The following is a 27,250-nucleotide window of genomic DNA, read 5'->3' as shown; positions in this document are numbered from 1 at the left end:
TTGAGTGAAATTTAACTATCTGGTTGCTGTACCAGTTATGGCTTTTTTTCTTTCAGCAGTCATGCTCCATAAAGAAACTTAATTGCTTTTTGCATTCCTCCAGAAGGAAGAAGGTCTACCATGCCCTTCAACCTCCATGCAGTCTCCCAGCTCACTCAGCATTGCCAATTACTGACATTCTTTTCTTGGTTCCATATAAGCATTTGATACTGTTACTTGTAACAACACTTGCAGAATTGTGAGAGAATGAAAAATGCCTCTTATAATGTCTTGGGACCAAATAGCAGAATCAATCCAGCCCATTACCCACTTCAATACTGATCTCACCAGGTATCTGTGGCTGCCAGCTGGAATGGCACCTATGTCAATGCCTGTAGGTTGCAACTCGGAGAGAAGGGTTGGGTTAAGACAACTTGTGCAAACACACTGCAGTTGCAGGCAGGTTTACACACAGCTCACCTTGTCCCATCAGATGTACTTCTATTTCTGTACTCAAGAAAATGTCACATCCAACGTACACAGGAAGTTGTCAAGTAAACCGATGCTTTTTGCCCCCTGAAGTAGCAATGACTGCGCACTCCTGGATGAAACACTTTCTGTAGCAGAAACATTTTATGTACAAAGGTGACATCTGCAGAGACATTATCTAAACGCCAGGTCACACAAAAAAGTGACTCATCTCCCACGTGTAGGTACGTGGGAGGCCCGCAGAGCAACACGGAGCTCCCCCGGTCACATCTTCTCTTCCCCAAGTGCCTGTTGTGAAAGGGCCTCGGGTGCACAGTGCCGATCCACGCAGCCTCTGAGCCCGGCGGCAGGGCTGCCGGGCCCCGGAGCCCGCGCTCCGGAGAAGCAGGAGCGGAGGTGGCGGAAGGGAGGAACACGGGCCGGTATCGGGACCCGGGTGAGTCTGGCCCGTCCCAGGCCTAAGGCCCCGGCCCACGCCGCCTCCGCGCGGGGCACGCCGGGTACTCTCCCCGCAGGACTACAACTCCCGGCGTGCCCCGCGGCCGCCGCGAGGGCTCCGCGGCCCCGCCCACGTGACCGCCTGCGGCACGCCGGCCGTCAGCACCCGGCGCGGGGCAGCGGGGGGCCGCCCCTGTGACGTCACGCCGCGCAGCCAATCCCGGGGCGGAGAGCAAAACTGCCGGCTTTCAAATCCTCCGCCTCCCCCGCCCGCCCCTCCCCCATCGTCCCCGGCGGCGGCGTGAGGGCTCGGGCCGGCGCCACTCGATCGCTTCCACCGGCACCCGGCGGCGCCGGATCCTCCGCGGCGGAGAGGTGAGGGGAGCGGGGGAGGCGAGGCGGCAGCCGCCGGCGGGGGGTGTGGGTGAGGTGAGGCGGTCCCGCAGACTCCCCCCCCGCCCCCAGCCCCTGCCGCCGCCCCGGCTCCTCGCGCGGGCGGGCAGGAAGGGGACGCCTCGCGGCGCTCCCACGCACGCCCCTCTCGCGCTGGCCCCCTCGTGCGTGCGGGTCACGCGTGCGCGGCCGCGGGAGCCCCCGCTCTCCGCGCGCGCCCGGGGCGGGAAGGGGCAACGGCGCCGGCTCCCGGGGCGGCGGGGCCCGTTACGTGGGGGCGGGTGACGGGGCCGCCGCGGAGAGCGGGTGGCGGCGCGGCCGGCGCTCGGCGGCTTCCTCGGGGGAAGAGCGGAGCCCTCAGCCGGCCCGCGGGGCGAGGCGCGCTGGGAGGGACCGGCTGTCGCCCGGGAGCCCGGGAGCCCGGCCCTCTGTTGCCGGGAGGGCAGAGCAGGCTGCTCCTTAGGGCAGCCGGTGTGCTGGCTGCTGGTGTGGACAGGCTGCTGTGAATAAAGCATTCGTCTGAACCAACTTTTTTGACCATCAGGAAGCGTACAGCTTCGTACAGTCTTTAAATAATGGGGAAACCTCTCTTCAGACATTTCCAGATCTTGTTTTTATTTGCCAAGCGTACTAACTCTTCAATTTTTTTTTTTAAAGCTTTTCCTGCAGAAGAGCTAGCAGTTCTCTGGTAGGTTGACAACTGGGTGTGGCTGACATGTTTAGAATAAAACATGCTTCGGGATGTGATGATGAATTTGTGTGTTGAAATTAGGAAGCAGTCTGTGTGTAAGGTGAAGAAAGTGAAAGGAGATTTAAGGCAAAGAGAAGCAAAAGGAGGGAGTACACCTCCAGAGTATAGAAGGGCGTTATAGCTGAACAGAACTCATTTTTTTAAACAGTAGGGTGATGAGGTCTTTAAAAGTAAAGTTAATAATTGAACTAGGTGAACAGACTGACTTCTTTGGACCCTAACTTTTGTTCCTGTCTGGTAAAGCATTCATGGGTTGGAGGATGTCCTCCCTTCCTTCTCCTTGTTGGATTGGCAAAGGCTGGGAATGTCCGTCAGTTTTGTGCCTGTGTGGCTTGGTAGGAGTGGAGTAAGTTGCATAAGCATCTTTCTACTGGCAGCACCTACTTCAGAGGACAGTCATCCTAGAAAAGTGATGTTGATCAGCCTTAAAGATTCCACACCCCACCCACCCCACCCAAAAGCAATACTGAAATTAATGAAAGCAGAAGGGAAGCTGAGGGTAAATACTTCACAGCTAGGTAGCAGGAAGAAAGGATGTATGTACAACTTTTGTTTAGGGGGTGTTTTAAAACCGGTGCTGTTGAACTCAAAGATCTGCAAGAGTGTGGGGCCACTTCTAAGTCGGACAAGAACAGATGGGAACCAGTTTTCTGTTGTAGGAATGAACCTTCAGCCCTTCTGACACCAGAAGTCTGTTTTATAAGTAGGTTGCTTCTAAGCACTAGTTGTGTGTAGTCTTTTATCCCAGCAGAGGTGCTGGGATAAGAACATGCTCCGTTTATCCTACTGAATGAATAGAGGCTGGTTACTTCACACAGTGATGGACATTCATTAAATAATGGAATGCAGATGCTATTAGGCATGGGTAGCTTCAGTTTTGTGCCTCAAGACAAAATGTTCACTAATGCATTGTCAGTGTAATATCATCTTGTTTAATGTGTGTGATGAATCTGTGTGGCACATCCAAAAGGAAAGAGACTCTCACAAACCTGAGAGAGTTTTGTGTGCAACACACATGATGTTTTCAGCAACGTGATGGTTCTAGAACTGTGCTGACAATGGCACCAGTGGGGATATCACTGAAAAGGAAAAACAGTTGTGTTCATTCTAGCTTGCTTCATAGAACAGGGGAAACGTGCAGCATGTATAATTAAAGGATGGGGTTTGGGGAGAGAGGACTGTTATATTTTAACTGTAAAAGTGTTGCGCAGAGAGTAATGTTTTAACGTGGCCTTAATCCACAGTGTTAGCTACTGGTTATTTATGAAATGTAACAACTCCATCAAAACCCAAGTCTTATCAGCATTGAATGACTGGTGGGCTTTGGAATATTAATCTGGCCAGGCTGTCATAAGTGAGCCATGGGGAAAATGCTAATGACACTGAAAACTCAATTAGACCATTCGATATCTCAGGACCAAAACCACATTAGGATCAAACAAATATGGTTATTCATACAGATTATATATTATAGTTTGCTTTTTTTATGTTGACAATTTATTTTACTCAACAGGGCTTAACACTTGGAAAAGCAGAAAAATGGCATCAGAAGATATCACTAAGCTTGCAGAGTCACTTGCCAAAACCAAAGTGGGCGGTGGGCAGTTGAGCTTCAAAGGCCAGAGCCTTAAACTCAATACAGCTGAAGATGGTAAGAGAAAATACCCTTGTGTTTGGCAAGTGTCTCCCTGAAATTCTAAAGTCTTGTAGTAAACCTCCTGCTAATCCTGCATGGACGAGTTGTCATAATGTTAGTTATGATGTGAGAGTCATTCAGCTACAGCTGCTTCTGACAGAGACATTTCCTTCTCTTGTACCCTGCTTTGACCTGATGCCCTGGCAGTGCTATAGCTGGCAGAATTGGGGGTTGGCTCCCTGGTGTGTAATTCTTGTTTTCTTAGTGTTCTCTCCAAGTGCTTTTTACACTCTGTGTATTAGAAGTCAACGCTCCTTTTAGAAACAGTAAGCAAGTGGATGGCAGCTCTTGGAACAAGTAGGTTCTTCAAAGACTTGCACAGATGAATGGGCTGGTATGTTAGTCTGCTGCAATAGTCCAGTGTCTTTCCAAATTCTGACCAATTTGTTAGACTCTTGTTATTTTTTTCTGGAATATCTCTCTTGCTGGTGTATGTGTGTTTCCCAAATAAAAATGTCTTGCGGTGGCTGCTAATGTAGTAAATATCTGGAGAACATGTATATATTTAGATCGACATTTGTGCCACACCAAGAAACAGCATGCTCTTCAGAGAGGTTATTTGCTGTAGTATGTATCTTTTTTACTGATTCCAAAGGTGATACTTTTTTATATGTCATTTTAGTAGTGCAAAGCCACTGAACTATAGCAAAAGGCTTTGGAGCTTGGGAGTGATAACAAGTGCCCATTGACAGGAGAGAGTCTGCAGCCTGCTCCCATGTCTTGTGTAAGATTATTCTAAATTGTTCCACCCTGGCACGTTTGCTAAACAGGCATCTACTTTTGCCAGTCAGTGGGAACTTCTTCCTGTTAATATGGCACCAATTCCCATCAGCTTTTAGCTTAGTCCTTGCACCTTTTGCACACGCACTCTATCTCCTAAACCATGTGAGGAATGGCAGAGGAATCTTATTTAGGAAGTAAGGAAACTTACTTTTGCAAATAGCGGGATGGCTATTAGAGAATAGAACTAGAAATAAATTCTGAGAACGCAGGGTGAGGAATGGAGAATGTTCTTCTCTAGTGACCTGACACTTTAGCTCTGTTCTCACAGCTGTTTCAGGTTTCTTTCAGATAATGTCATTGAGCTGTTTTTGCTAAGGGCAGAGTTGAGTAAGTGTTGCTGCATCAGAGTGTTACTGTGGTACCTGAGATGACAGTTAAAAGGCCAACTAGACTATCTGCTTTTTGCTTTTTGCAGCTGAAGGAGTGATCAAGCAAATTGAGGAATTTGATGGCCTGGAAGCATTGCGCCTGGAAGGCAACACAGTGGGTGTGGAGGCAGCAAAGGTCATTGCCAAAGCCTTGGAGAAGAAATCGGAGCTCAAGGTGAGATGCTCAAGTGGGTGGTGGTGAAGGGGAAAAAGTAATGTAGAAATACTGAAGGCCTACCTATGCTCCTCCTGCAGAAGTCTGCTTTGAGTTAGCTTGTTTGAAAATATGGCAGAACTTGGGGACTTTAGGATAATGGGAACACTTTCTGCATTCCTAACTGTTCCTCTTCAGTAGGCTTGCAATCCTAAAGCTGGGAAGCTCTGCAAGGAAGAGCCTCTCTGCAGAGGCAGCATCTGTAAACGAAGAACTGTGGCAACAAAACTTAAGTTCTAATGGAAAATGGGTTATACCTTCTGGAGAATGAGGAGATCTTCTGAAGAATGAGTCTTCAGAGAATGCCTGGATAGGGAAGAAATAATGAAGGGAATGTGCACCAGGAGGTTTTTCGATGTCCAGGCTATGTTTCCCTACTACTGTTGTAGCCTACTGTTAGGAGGATACTGTGCTGCTAGAGGCAGTGTCTGTTGCAGGAGATGCGTATGAAACATAGATTCACGTTAATCACCTAAGTGTGGCTTTTCAAGCAAGTTCAGATTGTTGAGCTCCATACTTTAGTAAAATCTGCATTCCTAATGTACCTTTCAGTTTCATGCTGCTTTTTCCTGTAATTTTCTCAGCAGAAGTGAATTCCAGCTTGAATGCAAGCAAGGGTTCTTTTATAGTGTTATTTACCCTGTGCATCTCAGTGGCTTTATGTCCTTGCAAGTGAAGCGATTGCAACATTAGTTCTCGTAGCTCTTTAGTACAATCAAATGACAAGCCCAAGGGAAGGCAGACAGTATTAAGCTGTCCCCAGTGATGTAATGCAGCTTGTATGTGTAAACTTCTGTACAACTTTGTTGTCCTAAATATTTTTAATGGTTTCTATCTGTATGTTTCTTATTTTAGAGGTGTCATTGGAGTGACATGTTCACAGGGAGACTGAGGTCTGAGATCCCTCCTGCTTTGGTAAGTAAAAACTAGATCTGAGACTTCTGACTAATGTAACTTGTTTTCTCACCTGTCATGCTTTTTGTGGGAGTATGTTTTTTAGCACAGACCTGATCTTTCTCTATGCCGTTAATGCTTAAGTGTCTCAGAATATGTGAGTGATTCTTTTTAGCTCCTTCTGTATGAGGTGGAGAAAAGTTGATAAAAGGCCAAGTGCAAATCCACAGTAGTGAAGAAGCTCGTCACTGGGGAAAACATCCTCATGATCTGATAGATAGAATGGGAACTAAACTTTCTAAATAAGATCATATGGCCGTCTCTTCCAGGAGCATTACAGAGGTCCCTGCCTCCTTGAGTCCTGTGGAGCAAGAACATGATAAACTCAACAGAATGAAAATAATGTTTATTTTAGCAGTGTAGAGGGGGAAACTTGCTTTGAAAAATGTGTATTTGACCTAGAGGGATGGAATAACTTCTTGGTAATGGCTTTATGGCTATCTTTAGCTTAATTTGCACTTGTTCTCTGGCTTTAGCTGTAAAGTTTTATTTTCCCATGCAGCTTTTCTGAATGTCTTGAAAGTGGAAATTTTTTTGCAGCATCACTGTCATACCCAACCACTGCAGTGATGCTGTCACTAAAAGTCAATCCACTCCCTCCCACTCACTGCCATCTGTTTTCTTACAGATCTCTTTGGGGGATGCACTCATCACTGCTGGAGCCCAGCTGGTGGAGCTGGACCTGAGTGACAATGCCTTTGGGCCAGACGGTGTGCGTGGCTTTGAGGCACTGCTGAAGAGCCCTGCATGCTACACCCTACAGGAACTCAAGCTCAATAACTGTGGCATGGGCATTGGTGGTGGCAAGGTAAGGGTTGTCTCCTTTTTGGGAATGAGGTCAGAGCCAGGATGTGGCTTCAGGCTGCCCTGCACATAATCACAGAGTGGCTGAGGTTGGAAGGGATCTTGAGTGGTCATATAGTTCAATTCCTCTACTCAAGGCAACCAGACCCAGTTGGTCACAGCCGTATTTAGTCAGGTTTTGAATATCTCAAAGGACGGAGATTTCACAAGCTCTCTGGATAGTCTTTAACAACCTTTACAATAAAAAAAGGTTTTTGTGTCTTAATGGAACTTTCTCTGCATTGGTTTGTGTGCATTTGTATCTGGCTCTGCCTTCTTTATACTACCTTCTCCCCCCATCCTGTTGTTCTGGCAGTTCTTACACATGGGTAAGATTTCCCCTAGAGCCTTCTCTTCTCCAGCTCTCAGTACTTTCCCAGTACATAAAATTCTCCAGTTCCTTAATCGTCCTTTGCTGGAGTCATCCCAGTATGTCCATGTAGGAGCCTGGAACTGGACACAGTACTCAGATGCATTTCACAGGGCTGAGTAGAGAGAAGGGTCACTTCCCTTGACAATGCTTTTCCCAAGGCAGCCCAGCAGACTTTCCTGCAAGTGCATATTGCTAGCTCATAGCCAGCTTCTTACCCCTCAGGATCCCCAGGTTCTTCTCTGCCAAGCTATTTTGCCCCCAGTTGACCCTCAGCTTACACTGGTGTATGGGCTTATTCCTCCCCGTTCGCAGGACTTTGCATTTTCCTTTAAATGTAATGAGATTCTTGTTGGCCCATTTCTCCAATCTCAAGATCCCCTTGCTCTACATGTTTTCATGGATGAATTTCTGAAGTATGAAAAGCTCGTCTGTTTGTCTGGGATAGGAAAACAGTTCTATCCTAAACATTTGATTCCATGTCAAGAGAGCTAGTAGCCTTGCATTTGAGAGAACAGTGTTGCCAAGCATAGCACTGGAGGGATGCCTGTTGGGTGAAGCAAAAAAACGGGACTAACTGTTGTTATTACTAAGACCCTATATGTTTGCCTGTTTAAGAATCAAATGTTCCTAATGTCGTCAATGTGTTCTAGTGTTGTAAAATTGTGACTTCTTGCCTAAGACTGTAGTGTGCAAGTGTTGTAGTTACAGCCAGATTTATTGTATACCCTGCTATAGAAGCAGGTACATTTCAGTGGTCACTGAAGTACTTGTTGAGAGCTGGATATACAAACCACATCTGGATTCCTTCAGAATGAGATGCTGAGGTAGCATAAACTGCTTCTTTTATCTCTAGATTTTGGCAGCCGCTCTGAAAGAGTGTCACAGGAAATCAAGTGCTCAGGGCAAGCCTCTTGCCTTGAAAATATTTGTGGCTGGTAGAAACCGTCTGGAGAATGATGGTGCCACTGCCCTGGCTGAAGCCTTTGGGGTAAGTACCAAAGCAGAGCTTCTTGGCAGCAAATGGAGCAAGGCATGCTTAAGTGCTAATGTTAAAGATAATGCACACAGAGCTTATCTGGGCTTGGAGGCGGTGGCTGGTTGTTGGTTTGCTGAAGTCTCAATGTTGTTTACTGCTGAAGCTGGAGACTTCAACAAGTGCCATTAGAATTTATGACTGAATGTTTCTGTGACCTAAATTTACAAGCGCTTAACTAGTGGCTATGTAAAAATTTACCTGAGGGAGAAATAGATGTCTCCTGAGTAATGTAATAGTCCTATTCCTTCCCACTCTGTGTGCATGTATGTTATCTGGCACTGGAGTAGGTGTACCAGCTTTGTTCAGTCATCTGGCAAAAGCAACCTAGTATTTTCACTAGGATCATCTTGTGAGGGCTCTAAATGCTGCCTAGCTTTCTCTAGCTGTCACTGGCCAACTTGCACATTTGTTGGAGGAAGAAAATTAATTGTGGTTGGGGCCAGCTAATGCCCTGTTGTTTCGTCCATTGCTGCTGAAAGTGACTTCTGAATTAGAATAGATTTTGTCAGGTATGTTTATAATTATATTGCAAGTTACAGGTTGTTCTTTTTGTAAAGAGCTGTCTGGATGTGATTTTGACTAACCGGTAATCAGGGCAAAAATAAGACTTCTTAAATACTTGAGAGGTGCATAAAAAAGCAATTCATGAGGAATTCAGACTGAATGATGCTACCCAAATGGGATTAATTACTGTGTTTTGTGACATACTCTTTAGTCCGTAAACAGTGCTCATACTCATTTTCTTACACATTTGCTCCTGCAGTTAGGGAGAAGTGTAGATCTTAATTAGAAAAATACCATATTCAGTGATGTTGCTTGGTCTGTTTCAGTGTTGTTGAACCACAGGTGAAGAGCTCTTGTTTTAAGGTATCTAGAGCAGGCATGACAGGAGGATGCTACTTGTGACTCTTAGAATCAGGGCCTTGTGTTAATCTGACACTTGCAGTGACCCTGCAGTTTCACTTAATTTGTGACATAATTGCTGTTAAATAATTCTGTGTAGAACAACTAATGGAGTTTTGAGTCGAATGAAAACAATTTTTTTTTTTGAATGAAGCACTATACTCTTGAGATGAAGAATGTCTCCTAACAGCTTTTTATCTGCATCCTTTCCCAGATCATTGGGACTCTAGAAGAGGTCCATATGCCACAGAATGGAATTAACCATCCTGGCATCACAGCACTGGCCCAAGCCTTTGCTATCAACCCACTGCTTAAGGTTATAAACTTGAATGACAACACCTTCACAGAGAAAGGAGCTGTGGCCATGGCAGAGGTGAGTTGTTCCAAGCAGTTGCTTTGGGTTTGCTTTCTGCCTCCCAGTCTCCTCAAATATAGTTAGCATTAGCACCTCTGGGTTGGAGCCACGTGCCACGCTGCAGTGGGAAAGATGACCTTCCAGGAGTGATAGGATGTTCATTTACTTTCATGTCTGTACTTTACATTTGTGCTGTCTTGCAGACTCTGAAGGCACTTCGGCAGGTTGAAGTGATCAACTTTGGAGACTGCCTGGTGCGTTCAAAGGGTGCTGTTGCTATTGCTGATGCTGTTAAAGAAGGGCTTCATAAATTAAAGGTATTGTCTTGCTGTTCAGCTTTGGATCTTGAGAAAATGCCTAGTTTCCCCTTTCCTGTTTCTCTGTCCATTCTCCTACTACTACTGATTATTTTAAAGTGGGATTAACTTCAGTGCAGTCTCTGTGCTCACAACTCTAAAGCAATAAGATGTATTGTACATCAGTGGCATTGCCACAGTGTATCAGTGATCCAAGACTCTGCTTGATGTATTTGAAGCTGTTGGTTCAACTCAGCAAGTGCTAGTCAATAAATCTGATAATGGAAGTATCTGCTTTGAGAACCTCTCAGAGGGTCTTGAGCAGGGACTGAGACGTTCCTCTTTCTGAACAGCTTGTAATTTCTTCAGCATTTCAGAGTTCATACAGTTCATGCTTTTTCTTTGTTAGGGCATGTATCAAAGGTCCAAGTATTTTTAGTTTTTTGGCAATACCACAGCGTCCTACGTTAGTATTTGCACAGGACTTGCGTTTGACAACATTCTAGACAGGCCTGAGTCAGTAATGTAAGTAAACTAGTATCTCTCGAAACACCTGCCATGGGTCACAGCTGCACTGGGACAGATGCTGAACACTAATTCCTGATCTTGCAAACTTACAAGAACAAAAATTCAGCTGAGTGCTAATATTTATTTACTTATATGAACCCGGTATAGAAAGAAGTAAGTACTTTGTGGTGTGAAATCCCTTGCTCAGGCTTCTGCTGGTTCTACTGGAACTTAAGTCTGAATCTCTCAGGAATACTTAAGTAAGAATTCTAATGGGAGTATTGGAATGAACAGCCACAAGTTAAATCCTTTTTTTTCTGGAGCAGAAGTGGTTAAGGGAGGGTAGCATGAAGCAATACTAGCTGATTCCTTCTGTTCAAGGACTGCTTCCCTTTTGCTGTTAATATTAAATCTCTTCTCAGGAAAGGACTGAGCACAATGTGGAATGGTGGGGGATGGTGTCTGGCTATTGAGTAACTTACTCTTCCTAGTTTGTCCACACTGTTTTGCTGCTGGCTGTGTTTATCAGAAGTGTTAATACCACTCATAGTTTGTCTTTTGAAGGCCTTAACTTGCAACCTAAGTGTTCAAAAGCAAATGTGCAGTCTGTTTAGTAGAGTAGCTACTCTTCTTCAGTAACACTAGTGTGTGAATTCTGAAATGCTCTTGTGGCTCTTGAATAAGTGAAGTCAGCTGGTTGATAAAGACTAAAATGTCTGCTGCCTTTTACGTGAACAGTCAGAATGGTCTGGTCTTTGTGGCTATTTTAGCAAAGTGGTTACCTTCAGTAGTGCTGCTCTTAACAATAATGTTTCAAAATGCCCCTTTTAGGTATATGAAGTAGGAATGTGTGTCAATGCTTTTTTTTTCTGCTAAGAGCCTGTTCAGATGAGAGCCTTTCCAGAACACTTGTGAGCACGTGAAGCTTATGGGGGTGATAGATGTTAACAGGAATTTTGCAAACAAATGTTCTTCTGCTTCTTAGGAACTGAATTTGTCTTTCTGTGAGATCAAACGAGATGCTGCTCTGACTGTTGCTGAAGCTATTGAAGATAAGGCAGAGTTGGAGAAGTTGGATCTCAATGGTATGTATGTTTGCTAGAAAAAAGTATGTCTAGTCTGATCCCAACAAGAAATCACTAGGAAGAATGTTGACAGTATCACATATTCTAGTCTTGCAATTGTCAGCATTTAAAAAATGGTACTATGAGAGCAGCTGAACTTGGATAACCTTGGGACAGAAATCAGATAGATCTGAAAGTTTTCTGAAGCCATGAACTCAGTTAATTGTTGAAGTTAAGCAGTTTTGGTACATCTTGTAAGATGGAAAGATTAAACTGATACCCATACCTGTTTTCAGTAAAACTTTTTTAATTGTTCATTGTGATCTCAGATATTTCACACTCGCAAACAAAAACCTCTGTGTGCATCTCTGCAGAAGAGTGGGAGAACTTTGACCAGTGTTGGCTTTTGCTATTCATATCCTGGATCACTGCATTTCAGTGGTACTGTGCTGCATGTCCTTGTTTTAGAATTGCTGAGAACAAGAGCTGTTTATAGAAGTAGAAGGAAGGTCTCTTGAAGACACTCCGAAAAATTAAGGGGTTGGTTTGTCTCCAGCCATTGTGTAATGCTGCTGAAATTTGTTTAGCAACTGTTTAATTCTGATAACAAGTCTGCATTGCTGCCTCTGAGGTGTTGTCTATAAATGACTGATAACTGCTCAATTTCAGAAGAGATAGACAAGAATCTATAGCAAAATCCTCAAGAACAAACTTGTGTGCTTCTGTTAAGTCTGTTCTCTTTCCCCCATCAACTTAGGTAACTGTCTGGGAGAAGAGGGATGTGAGCAACTCCAGGAGATCCTTGAAGGCTTCAATATGGCAGCTGTGCTGGGATCTTTGAGGTAGGCAGGGTACCAGAGTTTAAATCAGAAATTTTCTGGTAATTTTCATGAAGACTTGCATTCGCCTGTTTTAAAATAAGAACTGTAACGTCACAGATGGATGTTGGTCTGAGTGTGGAGCACCATTACAGGATTCAATAAGCAGGATAAGCCATGTGCCTAGTTTTCATTGATGGATTTATTAGTGTTAGTCATTTATTGTGTTCCTCGCTCTTTGCTTGCCATTGTCAACTGGGTGGCTGAAGCCTGAGTGTCCTCTTAACCTGTTGTAGCTGGACATGTACTTCTTGCAGTTAAGGCTTGAGGGGAGACTGCTTTTTTGTTCTTGAAAAAATGTTTGAATTCAAATGTACGGGAATTGTGTGTAATTAATGTAACTCTCAAACCTTAGTGATGATGAAGGGGAGGAAGAGGATGATGAAGAGGAGGAGGAGGATGAAGATGAAGAAGAGGAGGAGGAGGAGGACCAGCAACAACTGAAGGAGAGAGAACACGGAGAAGAGGAGTTGCTGACTCCTAAGAAGATAATTGATTCTCAGGTAAGCTTGGTTCCAGGTGCATTGCTGTTTCCTCAGCTGGAGGAGAGTGAAGGAAGAAATGAGATCTGGAGAGAGTCTGAACTTGGAGCGCTGGCAGGAGTTGACATTCCTGGGTGGGCTGGCACTGTAGTAACAGTCAGGCACAAAACATGCAGGAAACAAAGAAAATTGATGACTTGGAAACATGTTTTGTTAAAGTGTGTATGTGAACACATGCGTGGAGGGAGAGGCTGAGGGGCGATTGTAACAAACACAGGCAGAAGTTGTCTTCCCACGTCCAGAAAATTATGGGAACCTTGTATATGCAGTGCCATGCAGTCATGTTAGCATGTCCTGGCTATTCCCACTCTGAGCTCATTCCAGCCTCAAATAGTTTGCAAATAGAACAAATCCTGACTTGATGCACCTGTGTCGTGACCTGTCCTATGTGCATTTGCTGCTGAACCAATTTATTTACTTCCAAGAGTAAACTTGAGATGGATTTTACCTGTTTCAGGATTCAACTCCAGTGCCGTCTCCTCCAGTGGATGTTGCCACGTTCCTTGCTTTCCCATCCCCGGAAAAGCTGCTGCGGCTAGGACCGAAGTGCTCTGTGCTGATAGCTCAGCAGGTAGGTGAGCCACTGCTCTTCTCTGCTTGATTCTCTCTCGGAATTGTTTAACCCCCAGAGGTGATCACTTTCTCTCTTGAGACCTAGACTTGCATCTTCTCCTCAGTGATCCTGAGGAACCTTGTGGAAGCAGAAGATTCAATTAATGCTTAATACTGCCACCGGAACTTAGAGTAACTTTGTTTCACTTTGTTTCACAGTGTCGCTTGTGCTTTGTGATGTGAGGCAGAACAGATGTCTGTCAGCAGGAGACTAATTCTTGTCACTGCCCAAGCAGAGACCAGGCTTCTGAAGCTGATGCACAGTGAACCTAAAGGCCCTTGCTTTTTTTTTTTGCTTCTCTTTCAGACAGATACATCTGATGTAGAGAAAGTAGTTACAGCTCTCCTAAGGATATCCTCGGTCTTCAAAGATGAAGCCCCAGTGAAAACAGCAGTGCAGGAAACAACAGGTGACTGGGCCTTTCTTTGCTTCATCGTGTGACCTGTTTCAGTGATAGGGACACCACTGTGACGCAGGGAAGGCCCCTGTGGGCCAGGCCACTGGACTGTTTTGTCCCTGGCAGCAGGAAAACCTAGATAACAAAGTACCAAGCTGTGCTGTGCTGTTGTGCGGAGTGAAAGTAGAGATTAATTCTAAACCGAGCATATCTTGTGCTTCCAAAGCTTGATGATGATCGTCTCTTGTAGTTGCAGTCTTGGTGGACCTGTGCTGCCCTTACCTGCACCTACTTCATGCTGGGCTGTCAGTAGCCAGTAGTTCTGTGCTCCAAGATCAGTTATTTTTATCAAGGTTGTTTATTTAAAAAGTATCTTGCAGGAAGTTGCCTCTCCAGTGTAGTATTAACAGAGTATAAAAAGAGACCTCTTAATGTTCCTTACTATCAGTCTGAAACATCTTTAATTTCTTCAGGAAGCAGAGATTTGCAACACTGGGCAAGACACAGAGGCTAATGTACAGTCAAGGGACTGTTCTCACTGTATATTGTGGAGCAGTGATTGGGACTAGATCTGATTTTTGTGTGGACTAATAGTATCCCTTCATGTTCTCACTTGGAAACAGGAATTCCCAAACACTCCTAGGCATCTGACCACTGACTTTGATCTTTTTCAGATCCTTCAGTGGTACGGTTCTCCCATACATGAGCTGCCTATCAATGTTGTGCAAAAGAACAGGATCGATTATTTTTAAAACCACTTAGAGTGATTTACTGCAAACAAATGTGCATTTCCCTAGCTTAGAATTTCTTAGTTTGCGATACATAGACATGGTGAAATCGTTAGCCGTTGTCTGTAAAACAGTAACGTAATAAAGTTCTCTGCAATTGGTTATGGGTCCAATCAGCCAAAAATAGTCAGTTGGCATCTCATTGAGATGGTGCCGGCCTTTGCTCGTGCCCGTTATGAGTTATCTCAACAAAAAATGGAGCACAGGATATTCCTGTTGTCTGAAGTGTGCTTGTGTATGTATTTATCTCAAAAGCTGTTCCTTACTCCTCCTGCTTCTTAGGGCAAGATAGAACATGGCAATTACTTTCATTCCTGACAATGAGGTCCCTGGTTAATGTCTGACACTGTTCTACAGCCGTTCTAGTGGGTTCTGCCTGTTCCAAGAAACTGGAACAGTCAGAGGTCAAAACTGGTTCCTTGCTGACCTTGTAGACATGAGAGGCTAAAGCACTGATCTGCCCATACATTGCAGTAGAATACTAGCCCTATGGAAGCCCAGAAAACAGTTGAACAAGTTTTCTCATTGTGTTCTTATTCTTTTTGGTTTCAAATAAGAGGTGAGTTCTTGCTGGCCTTTAAAATTTCAAGGCTCTAACTCTTGCTGATCTACTTCATCTGGTTTTATATATATATATGCATGTAGGCACACAGCATGTATTGAGTAGAGCATTTTGTGGTGCATAGGATTGAGTCAGATTGCATCTGAAGCTTGGCAGTGTAGGAATTTGGAAGGGGTTTTGTTCTGTTGTTGTGGGTTTTGTTTTTTTGTTGTGGTGGGATTTTTCGTTTGTGTGGGGTGTGTTTTTCACCTTTGTATCAGGCCTTGTACTTAAGGACTGGATTTTATCTGTCTCAGTATTTCAGAGATACCTGGTCCCTGCAGAGACAACTGCAATCTTAGCATATATTACCTCTCCAAACTCCTTTAACATCTGATAATCCCTGGGGTCCTGTATGATCAATCTTGATCTTAAAATCTGTAACAGAGTCCCTTTCTGTATTGTTTAATATGATGCACTTATTTCTTTTTAGATGCCTTGATGAGAAAAGCCTTCACTTCTGCCACATTTAATTCGGATGCATTTGTCACAAGCCTCTTAATCCACATGGGACTACTTAAGGTGAGGAAGCAGGAAAGTGTTAAGTTATGGCCTGTTTAGGCTGTTGAAGACCAGACTGGCTGGGTTTTGGGTAATTATGTTGCCATGGAAGCAGCTGGGTGCCTGTGCATGCCTGATGCCCAGGGACAATGGAAGTCTGCAGGTCCAGCAGAAATTGTAAATTACAAGGTTGCATTAGGATGACGGAGGTGTCAGCTCTTTGTACCTCTTCTGCTTAACGTGCGCTGTATTCTCTAGTCATCCCCTAAAGGTAGGGAGGGTCAGGGAAGGAAATAGTGCTGCTACTGCACTATGGTGTCTATAAAAAGCTGTGTCCAGGAGTCTAACCTACAATATTATTAGTTAATGTGGTCCTTTAGGGCAACTCATAGCAGCATGGCTTGAAAACATATATACAACTACTCATGCCAGATCAGTAGTATTCAACTTCATGCTTTGGAGTATCTTCACCAAATGCTAGTGTTAAATATGTATTTACAGGGAATGAACTTCCTTGCAAGAAAAGATGGAGGTTGAGTAGGAAACCTGCAAATTACTTTAGAATACTTGTAGCTTTACTTTCAGTGACATGACTGGAGAGAGGTTCTTTCTGCAAATTTAAGAAGCACCTTTGCCTACTTGTGCTACAAGGGTTAATGTTTCTCAGTACCTCAAGACCTAGAAGCTGAGAATGGAAATTTGGACCAAGACAATTCTAAACCACAGAATAGCCATAATCTATGTTATAGCAGCCTGCTCTTAATTATTTTTATGGATTTCCTTCTGGTGATATCCAGCTTGAGGTACAGACAGCTGTTGACATGCTTGGATACAATCTCTATTTCCTAAAAATCAGTTTAAGCCTTTCCCTGTGTTCACTGGACCAATGCTGAGCTTCCCACTTCTCAGACAGATCAACAGAACTCGAAGATGGCTCATTCTGCAGAACGCCTGTTTCAGAGATTTCTACCTGCCTCTCACCTGTACAGAAAATAGCAAATATGCATGAGGAGCAAAGCACAGACTTGTGCTCCAGGAGAACTGTTTCAGGGCAGGAAGTGGCATTGACAATAATGCCCCTGAGAATCAGCCAGCTGATTGTCGTCTGTGATCTAGAGGACTGTTGATGCCTAATTAGGCATATGCAGAGAGGGAGCAGCTTCCATTGTTTTCTCATGTAGCTGGAAGCATGTGAGCAACAGGTATTCTTAGCACCATGAAATCCAAGGTCATACACTTAGGAACACAGGTCTAGATCCTGTCTACAAAATGAAGGGCTTTAGTTGAAATGGCAGCGGATAAGTGAATGAAAACAATATAAGAGTTGGAACATGTAGGTTAGCATCGCGTTAGGAGCAAGAATAACTTATGCATCATGTAAACAGGGAGATGACTTAGCTTTATCTTGTACATAATAATGAGACCAGTTCTGGGAATACTGCATGAAGTTCCGGAGTAAGCCTGCTGAAGAACTGGAGATGGTATAAAAATGAGCTACAGAATAATACAGGAAAAAATTATGTAATTAAGGCAACTAAATTCTTTATCAATTGAAGTCTAGTGGGATTCCTTAGGAAAACACTTTGACACAAGGTGTATGAGAAGATTTGGCTGTTTCACTTGCAAGTTCATTACTTCCCTTTCCCTATTAGTAGTGCTGTCAATTGCTAAGTACTAGAATGTCCTTGAATCTACTTTGAGATGCTGGTGCTGGGAGCGTATGGAATTGGCTACCTTTGTCTTGGGGAGCACTGCACTTAATTTAGTGAGCAGCTTTCTCTCCTACAGTGTTTGGGAGCACTTCATTCAAGAGAATTCATTGCCTCTGTGAACTGTAGAGGATTAAATAAAATTGTGATTGATGTCTGACTTCATCTTCTTGTCCTTTTCTCAGAGTGAAGAGAAAATCAAAGCTGTCCCAAGCCTCTATGGTATTCTTATGACCTTGAACCATATGGTCCAGCAGGATTATTTCCCTAAATCCCTGGCTCCAGTTCTCTCAGCTTTTGTCACAAAGTGAGTATTGTACTTGCCGTGCAGCCTTTTCCACAGGAACTGGTGAAGCTGTTTGAGGGTTAATAGCTACATGCAAGCTGTTCTGTTAAAGCCCAGTAAATATCTGTTCTGAAATTAAGGATTAATAGTTTAATGGGCCTCTACTTTTATCTCGCTCACTCCACTATGCAAGGTTTAGAATAAAATGTTGATCCTAAAGAAGAACTGGTGGAAAGCTGGCTTTGCAACTAACTGGCTCTGAAGCAGAGACCGCTAATGCCAGTCACAGAAGAGGTGTTTTGAACTTAAGACATGCCACTGCTTGAGTGAACTATGAGTATACTGGATCTAACTGCATCCTCCAAATTATCTGAGTATGAGGGTCAGCAGAGCTCTACCTGAGTTGTTAATGCTGTGTAACACTGAACACCAGCAGACCAGAAACAGCGCAAAACACAGAGACTGAATGTGTTCCTCAATGAAACTGTTCCTACTGTGACAGCAACAAGGCCAGTGACTTATTTTTTTTTTGAGAACTAAATTTGGAGCATAAGTGGTGAAGAAGCTGCTTCTACTGCCTGTTTCCATTTAATGTTGTTACTTCTAATATAGGTATAGAGTCAACCCCTGTCCCCACCAGCTTTAGTTTCTCTGTCTCAAAGCATAGTGAATGCAATAGTTGTGGAAGCTATATCTCTTCTGGATTAAATCAGCACTGATGAGACTTAGAAAAAACACTTCAAATAGACCTTCCCTTGAGAGAGGAAGGATTAAATACTACTCTTCAGCAGTCAAGACGAAAAACAGTAGAAAACTGTCACTTTAGGCAAAACCAGCAGAGGTCTGAAATCTGTTTGGAGCTCAGTGGCTGTTTGGCTCAGCATGGGCCACATGCCCTGTAGGGTGAGAGCAGCTTTTTAACGGGGTCCAGAATGAGGCTTAAGCCTTCCTGATTTTCATGGTGTGGGGAATATGCAGACGCTCAGGATCTCTTGCTGATGAAAGGCAGAGACATCAGATACTTGTGGCTGGTACAAAATATGGGTGATAGGGATGCAGTCAAGTATTGGTGGTCAGTCTTTTCTTAGCTCTACTGGGATTGGAAGCAGACCAGTTGTGACAGGTGAGAAGAATTTTTCAAAGTGTTGGCATGGCTGAACCTGTCAAAGCTGATGCACGGCAGTGGTATGCGTCCAGCAAGCAGCCACGCTAAGGTCAGTTTTGGAAAATTAAACTATATGGATACCTTGTTTACAAGTGTGTAAGTGCTAACCCAGAGGCCCTTGTGGTGGAACTGTTTGTCTGCTGTGTCTTCTCTTTGGCTTGGTCAGGCTAAAAATTAGGCAGTTACAAGCCAGTGACCATGTGCTGTACCAACAGAACAGCAAGAAGTATCAGGACTTGCCATGTGAAGTTGTGCAGACAGATCACTGGATTTCTGCTCTTTACCACACTGCTTGTGATCTCGCTTGTTGATCAGGTAGATATGTACAGCATAACAAGCCACTACCAGCCCTAAAATAAAAGGGCGGAGGAAATGATGGCTTACTTCTTCATCAGGCACTAATTACGCAGAGAGTCAGCTTGATCAAAACAAGTACCACTTAATGCCTATCAGCCCTAGCCCTCCAAACAGAGGATTTAAATCACTCGAAGCTGGGAACGTGGAAAAGGGGACTTTGGTTCAATACATTTGATCCTTCTAATTGCTTATGTCAGATTCCAGTGCCTAGAGTAGCCTCATAACTCAATGTGACGTGTCTTTCTAAACAAACTAGCTCACAAAAGACACTTGTCCCCCTCTTCCTGTGTGTGTGTATGTAGGCCTCGGCCAGGCTCCAGGCCTGCAAAACACCGATAAAAGTTTTTCATCTGTAGATGATGCTGTATGTGGCAAAATGAGAGTAAAATTATGGTCTTAATGAATTCATCAACAAAAAATCCATTGAATCCGTACCCAGCATTTCACTACAAGTAGAAGAGGGGAAGGTCTCTTTCTGAAAGGGAGAGGTTGTTCAGAGGAGAGTGAGAGCCAAGAGTCCCACAGTGGAAGGCAGATCTGCCTGCCTTTGCTATGCAAGGCTGCTAATGCCAAGCCTGCAGTACCCCTGGTGTCGTGACATTCTTGGAGCTGAAGCTTTCTCTGTTGCAAGATGTGATATTATCATAGGGAAACTTATGTCCTGTGCAGCATGATGTAGTTAACACTATACACAAGCAATATACCCTTGTGTTTTATAAATATATGTATTTCTTAAATTACTTTCCCTAAGGGAACAAGGAGAACAGCTGTTAAACTCTTTACAGTTGCCTGGAGAGGACAAGAGCAGTTTAAGAATCATAGAATTATACAATGGTTGGGGTTGGAAGAGACCTTAAATATAATTTAGTTCCAACCACTCTGCTGTGAGCAGGGACACCTTCCACTAGACCAGGTTGATCAAAACCCCATCCCACCTGGCCTTGAACACTTCCAGGGATGGGGCATCCACAACTTCTCTGGGCAGCCTGTTCCAGTGCCTCACCACCCTCATACTGAAGAATTTCTTCCTTGTAACTCGTCTAAATCTCCCCTCTTTCAGTTTAAAGCCATTACCCCTTGTCCTATCACTACATGCCCTTGTAGAAAGTCCCCCTTCAGCTTTCTTGTAGGTGCCCTTTAGGTACTGGAAGGCTGCTACAAGGCCTCCCTGGAGCCTTCTCTTCCAGGGGCTAAACCACCCCAACTCTCTCAGCCTGTCCTCATAGGAGAGCTGTTCCAGCCCTCTGACATCTTCGTGACCTCCTCTGGATTCACACCAACAAGTCCATGTCCGTATGTTGGGAGTCCCAGAGGTGAATGCAGTGCTCGAGAACCACAAAGCCCAGTTAAAGCAGCTTCCTGGTTAACCTACAGTCCTTGTCTTTCCTTGGAATTCAGTCAGAACAAAATCACCTCCTAACCTTAAATCAAACCTCTAACTGGTTAACCTAGTAATCTGCAGAGCTCATTTGGACTCTGTTTCTGCAACAAATCTACTTCCACTCTGTGAAACCCATGAGTCCTTAATTTGCAGCAAACTGGTATGCACTTTTGTGATGTTTTCTAGACTTTTCCTTTAGGATTGCAGTTAGCTCCTTTGGACTTTCAGAGCTGTAAAGTTCTTGTAGCCGCCTAGGTTAGAACTCTGCTGCCTTTTGCTGCAAGGAGCTTACTTCTGGAGTAGTCATTCTCCTCCTTTCTTTTGTGACAATTTGTGATGTTGTAGGTCGTGTTCTTAATTCAAAAATAATAATAAAATTATGGATATGGACTGTAAGCAGCATCCATTTTACTCTGTGGATGTCAGTCCTTATTTTCCTTTTGTTGGACACAAGAGGGTGCTGTAAATCCACATGTGCTTTTCCATAATTCTTTAGGTGGAAACACTGAAAGTATGTGGATGTGTGCCTGTGGGCTTGTGACTTGCTGGGAGTAGTGATGGGGGGTTTTTTTGTTTGTTTGTTTTCTTTCTGCTCTTTGCTGTTGGATTGGATCACATCACCATCCTCTTTCAACAGCCTGTAGCACAGAGTGGCCGACAGTTGAACTCCAAGCAAGTAAAGAGGCTTTTAATGTTAGAGGTGGCTTGGTGTTAGGTGTGGAGGCTGAGGGAGCTTGGCTGTGATCCACACCAGCAGTTCAGGCTATCTGGTTCCAAAAATGGGGAGCTACCTAGACAGAATCAGCCCGCTCACTGCAAACAGGGCTGGGTCTTCCAAAAATGATGACTGAAGTACCTCACCCAGCCACTCTGAAGATAAACTGCAAGTTGTAATTGTGTCCTGTACGTTCAGTGTGGGGCCAAGAATGGCTTTTGAGGGGATAACAGGGGTTAACTCTTCTTCAGGATGTGCTTCTGTCAAACCACAGCAGACATGGAGCTCCCTACCAAACCACCTCTGCAGCTCTTGCCCATGTGCTATAACTCCAGAGATGAACTTCTTGCTCCTACCTAGATATTCTAATCTTTATTTCAGCTCACCCATTTTTCCCAAATTGAGTAGACCTCACTGCTATTAATTATTAAAGGTTATTTTGCTGTGGTGGGGTGGGAGAGAGGTAAAATTATAATTATTTCTATTCTCAGAACAATGGAAAACATTGGATTAAAATTATTTGCAGTTCTTTAAATTTAGTGTTTTAATTCTATCTCTTTTCTTTCCACAGACCAAACCGTGCTCTTGACTCCTGTTCATTTGCTCGCCACATGCTCTTACAAACCCTCCATCAGCTGTAAGAGACAAGAGATGCGCTGCTGTGCCCTTCCCTCCTCATAGGACTGTCATCAGCAGAGAACTCAGAGCTGCATGGTGGGAGAGGATCCCAGAGCCCATACAGACATGCTGTCCTCTTTTTTTTTTTTTCCCTATAGGATGTCAGTCCTTCCTTCTGCTTTCATAAACTTGGACAAATCCTGCTGATTTTTTTTTTTTTTTTTTCCTATTCCTCATGGAATGACTCCCTGGTCTGCAGGGCAGGTGCTTATTCTAGAATGAGTCAGTGCTGCTCTGAGCTCTGCATGAATTAAAAAGAAGAGTCCTCCACTTCAGTTGCATTGGCAAGGGTGTGCCAAGACTAACACAGGGCCCAGAAGCTCTCTCATCAGGATCAACTCTGTGCATTTTATTTTGTTTTATTGGACTGTGACTCCTGCTTGGTACCATCCAGCACTGTGCAAGGGGAGGCTATGCTGCTGCTGCTGCCACTGCTTCTCCAGGCCAGTGCAGTGCTTGACCCCTTCTGCTGCTGTCAGGTCAGAGGCGCAAGGCGTGTTCCCCTTTTTTCTTTCAAGTCCATGTGTCGAAGGCAGTGTGTGGCTGGTTTGTATTTAAATATACTACTCCCCTGCTGCTGTGGCTTGGAATATTCATGTAGTGTAGCTGACCCTGGTGGCTATTGCTTAAGGGAGTAAGCATATCTTTACTGTAAATTTTTTGCCATCACCTGTGTTCCCTCTTCCTGCCCTTTCCCTGTCCCTCTTCCTAATTAAATAGGCTTGGTTTGGAAATTAATACAATCCATGAAATCCCTGTGGAATACATGTTCCCTTTCTTTTCCCTTTGACAAAACACTGGGACTTTGTGCACTGTTCATGTTTCAAAGCTCAGCACATGTAAGAGCATGAAGAATTAGGGCTCTGCTGATTATTCTTGGGTAGGGCTGTGCTTTTTTTCTGGTGCTGAAGGATTAGCAGCAGCAGCCTCTAAATATCTGTATGGAGGACTGTCCATGTGCCTACATGTTTGTGGCACCTACCTCTACTGCTCCGGGCTGGTGTCCTGCTCCCTCATCTTTTAAGCCTTTGAGAATCAACACATCTCTTTAAGTAGCAAGTAGTTGTTCCTTCCCTCTGTTATCAGCTGGAGGAGACTGTTCATCCTGCTTTACCCCACTTTACAATTGACAAGTCAAGGAAATGGAGTGAGCTGTCCCCTCATCGTGAGAGGCAACATGTACTGCAGCTGGCAGCAGGGTGCATGTGCTTGGCCAAAATGCAGGAGAAGCTGGTGGTAACTCACAACGTGGGCAGAAAAAAGGGGCTTGGGTTACTGGATTGAAATAAAGTGTGTGGTATGTGTGAGACCTACTTGCATGCACTCTCTGCTTAAATTTCTCCAGGTTCTGGGCACATTCAAGGCAACCACTGGTGAAACTGAGAAGTTTTTTGTGGCTCTTGTCACTCTGGTGGGGGAGGTGCTGGCCTTCATGTAAGAGCAGTGTCCCCTTGTTTAGAAAAGGCTGCCCTAAGACTATGAGCAAAGTGCATTTTCTCCCAGCTTCTGTGACTAAAGCTGGAATTCCTCTGTATCCAAACTTGTAAAAAGCAACTGAAGTGAAGGTCCCTGCACCTACAGAAGGAGCTTCAATCACTGCAGACCATGCCCCCTGCCTGCTTCACTTCACCCCATCCTGTTCCTTCACCTCTCTGTTGCAAAACAACAGATTTGCTTTTGCCACAAGCTTGAGGACAAAGTTGAGACATAAAAGAACCTGTGTTTTCTGTAAGCCTTGAACCAGCATAGCTCTCCTTGGAGCTCTTTGGCCTCTTGCTGCTCTTCACATCCCTCTGCCCTGGAGAAGAGTCATAGAAAAAAGGAACATGAAGGAGAAGAGAGATGCAGAGGCCAAGCCAAGGGTTAACCTCTGCAGGAGGCCATCTGCAAGAGATTTGGTGGAGTGTGTTGGGTCTGGTGGAGCATGTCGTGTGCAAGGCTGGCTGATGGAGCCTGTGGAGCTCAGAGGGATGATGCCTACACAAAGAGCTGTGTGCCAGGTCATGGGTTAGATCCTGTATGGGAAGCTCTGAGCAGCCAAGCCATAGTAGCAGAACAAGTGTGAGATACTGATCCCTAAGTTTCTTTCAAAAGCAAACAATATTTAGAAATGGGATTGTCCTGCTATTCAGTGCCAAGATTAGATGTCTATAGGAAAAAGGGGTGTGTGAGGGTAGAAGTGATGGTCTCTGGAGAAGACAGATTTGCTTCTAGGTAGGACACAGATTCAGAAGTCCCTTAAAAGTGGTTTATGCCTCAGGATTAGGGGGTTAAAAAAAAAAGAGTATGGAAATTGCTAATTGTGGTTTCCATTAGAAGTTGCTCCCAGAGGAATCAACTGTGCCCTGGAGGAATGTGGGGTCATTCCAGTGCTGCTTCAGCCTCTCTTGTGCAACTGTCTTGCCCCAAAAGCACCGCTGTTGTCAGAAGTATTTTTAATTTGAGTGTCACTAGTCCAGGGAGGCAGTGGTGGTGCAGAGCTCGGTCTGCATGGAGCAGCTTTGGGTGCTGCTGTGAGCAGTGAAACCCTGAGTGGCAGTAACAGGATTGTGCCCCTTGCAGGCAAAGGAGAAACATTTTCTTTAATGGAAAGCAAAAGTCTCTGGCCTGGCAGAGGTGGGTTAGACCCCACTATGTGGAAGTTCAGATGTGATTCCTTCATATCCCATCAGAGAGCAAAGGCTGGCTGCCTCCCTGCAGCCCCAGTAGAAGCTAAAGCTGGAGAGATTGTTGCTGGGCAAACAACCAAACTCAAAGCCTGGGGGGAGGCTGGGGAAATGGCAGATGTGGCCATGGGTACCTGGTACCACATCTTGCCCTCCCCATAGTCCTCTAGTAGAGTCCAGGCCACTGCCAGGGAGGTGTTGGTGCCCACAGGGTTGGCCAAATGGGTGGGGGCTCCTGGCCAGGGAGGAGGTGGTGTAGCCAGGAAGTGGAGAGCATGGTGGATTAGACAACGGCCAGAACTGTGGTGTGGTGATAATGACTGCGGTGGGTGGTTCCACATCAGCTGGTGGATAGGGTTGCAGCTGAAGGGTGGCCAGTGGCAGGGCAGAGGAGGTTGTGGTTCCAGTGGAGTTGGTCAAGGTTTCCCAGGCCCCTGAAAGCTCCCGGCTGGAGCTGCTCCACCTTGCTGCCCCTTAGGTGGAGGACAGTGCTCTGTGGGAGCAAGCTGGCCTCCAGTGCAGGTAAGAGGTGGTGCTGCCAGGTCAGCTCAGTGGTGGAACGGGGGGTGGCAGTGGGTGGTGAGGACAGACTGGAGCTGGGGCAGCGGACACAGTGCTGCTGCAGAAAGCAGGAGCAGCCTGGGGGAGCATGAGGGCCTGGCTGTGCTGGTGGCACGCAGCAGGGGCAGGGTGAGGACCACCAGAGCGTGGCTGGAACATGAAGCAGACACGGCTCCCTTCACCTGGCCCTCCCCGAGACAAGCCACCACCCCAAAACAGGTCTCGGTGATTTGGTGCAGGCAGTGAGCTCCACAGAGTGACCAGCCTGGGGCAGGTTTGTCTCCTTGAGACGTATATCCCCAATGGTCCTCCCCACACAGCAGAGCAGAGACGAGCACGAGAGCTGGTGCCCCAGAGCTGCTCATCGCATCAGTGCGGTTGGACAGTCACCCTGTGTCACCTGAGCACCCCCGAGAGCCCGCAGGAACAGAGGGAACGCCAAGGCAGCGGCCAAGGAGGCTTTGGCCATTCAGCACTGGGGAGGGTCACAGGCCCTGGGCAATGAATCCATCGCCCACAGGTGGCAGCAGGATGGGACATACTAGTTCTGGCAGCTGGGACTGCTGAATAGGGAAAGGGCTTGAAAGAGAAACTTTAGTATTGAATCTTCCAGATTTTTGTTGGGCTGCAGAGCTGCTCATGTTCCCTGGGAGAGGGAAATGATGGAGTCGGGGAGGAAAATGAAGGCCTCCATGGCCTTCTGCAAGGAAGTGATGTTTCACATAGGCACTGCTGTCTCCGGCCTTTCCAAAACAAGCAGAGAAGCAACATTTGGAGAATTTGGGGCTGCAAATGTGGCAGGGCACTGCAGCCCAGCTTGCCAGCTGCCTCCTTCCTTTTGCTCAGGCTAGCCACCGCTGTTGCACTTTTGTCTGGATGTCACCTTTCTGCCCTGCACCTCTGTAGCTCTGTGACTTACACAACCAGGAAAGAAAAGACAGAGCCCAGGAAACACTGAGAGCGAATCCCACCCGGGCTGGTGCTGCGGCGCACCAGGATTTGGCTCCCCAGCACCGGTGCTCCTGGGCCTCTGCGAGGCAAGGGGCAGGCGATGTCTGGGTCACTGCCCTCTCTCCAGGGGTGCTCTACCCTTCCTCCCCCCCTTCCTCCTTCTCCTCCTCCTCCCGCATTTCTGGCTCCGTCCGGGCGAGTGCTGCTGGGAAAGCAACACAACGGGGCCCATTCAGCTCTCGCTTCTGCCAGGAGAGGAGCAAACACCGTCGCAGGAGCTCGGCAGCCGCTGGACGGCGGGGGGGGACACGCTTTCCCCTCTTTCTTTGCTGCCTCTTGAGGTCCAGGTACCCCCAGCCCCTGGGTGCACGACCCCCCAGGTGTGTGGGAGGGGGTGGTGGGTTGGTGCCTGGCCTGTGGTGGTGCCCAGGCACAGGATGGGGTCTCAGCTGGGGACATTGCGTTGGTGGCACTTGCCGCTGACTGCACGGGCCGGGTGTGACCGCAGTGTGGGGGGCCAAGGCAGGGCTGGTGGTGGTGGTAAGAGGGCAGAGTGGGGACATGGGACTGTGGGGGATGATTAGCCACGGTGGGCAAGGGGATGGGCACCATGGTAGCTCCACAGGTTTGAGCCTTGCAGACCCCACTGCTGCTCCCCAGAGCTTAGTGGGGTGTAGTGGCCACATCTGCAACGCTGCTGTCCCTCTTTGTGCTCACCCCAGCCCTGGCCCTTCTCCAGTACCTCCACTCCAGGGATTCACTCCTGCCCAGCCAAAATCAACCCATCCTTCCTGCAGCTAAACAGTAGAGAACTATTCCGAAACCTGCTGTGAATAGCTTGGAGTTGAGGGGTGGGGTGGGTGTGCAGGGTGGGAGACGCAGACCTGGGAGGCAGACGGTGGCCGGGGTGGCAGAGGTGGGATGTTGGCAACTAAAAGGTGGCAGCTCATAAAGCTGGTGTGATCACATCCCCTGGATGGTTATGCCTGATTGCCTTACAAAAAAACCAAGCCTCGATT

At 45.9% G+C, this 27,250-nt stretch overlaps 1 protein-coding gene across 1 annotated transcript; it reads left to right on the top strand.

Annotated features, from left to right (window-relative positions):
- The first annotated feature begins 1,174 nt into the window (after positions 1 to 1,174).
- Positions 1,175 to 23,356, top strand: RANGAP1 (Ran GTPase activating protein 1). Its single transcript, XM_065639364.1, has 17 exons — positions 1,175 to 1,281; positions 1,957 to 1,987; positions 3,564 to 3,701; positions 4,945 to 5,072; positions 5,967 to 6,026; positions 6,694 to 6,873; positions 8,135 to 8,269; positions 9,435 to 9,593; positions 9,779 to 9,892; positions 11,364 to 11,463; positions 12,200 to 12,284; positions 12,676 to 12,823; positions 13,320 to 13,433; positions 13,782 to 13,884; positions 15,695 to 15,783; positions 17,657 to 17,778; positions 21,947 to 23,356. Exons 3-17 carry the CDS (start codon positions 3,590 to 3,592, stop codon positions 22,014 to 22,016), a joined length of 1,719 nt encoding a protein of 572 aa, XP_065495436.1. The 5' UTR covers positions 1,175 to 1,281; positions 1,957 to 1,987; positions 3,564 to 3,589; the 3' UTR covers positions 22,017 to 23,356.
- Positions 23,357 to 27,250: the final 3,894 nt, after the last annotated feature.

This window comes from Caloenas nicobarica, chromosome 1 (genome assembly GCF_036013445.1).
Source record: "Caloenas nicobarica isolate bCalNic1 chromosome 1, bCalNic1.hap1, whole genome shotgun sequence".
Taxonomy (NCBI): domain Eukaryota; kingdom Metazoa; phylum Chordata; class Aves; order Columbiformes; family Columbidae; genus Caloenas; species Caloenas nicobarica.
This window is presented reverse-complemented; position numbering and strand designations above follow the sequence as displayed.

Excerpts from the sequence above, each read along its gene's own strand:
- RANGAP1 (XM_065639364.1), top strand. The coding sequence starts at position 3,590 with ATGGCATCAGAAGATATCACTAAGCTTGCAGAGTCACTTGCCAAAACC. Across the intron at positions 15,784-17,656 it reads TCCACATGGGACTACTTAAG|AGTGAAGAGAAAATCAAAGC; the intron begins GTGAGGAAGCAG and ends TCCTTTTCTCAG. Across the intron at positions 17,779-21,946 it reads CTCTCAGCTTTTGTCACAAA|ACCAAACCGTGCTCTTGACT; the intron begins GTGAGTATTGTA and ends TTCTTTCCACAG.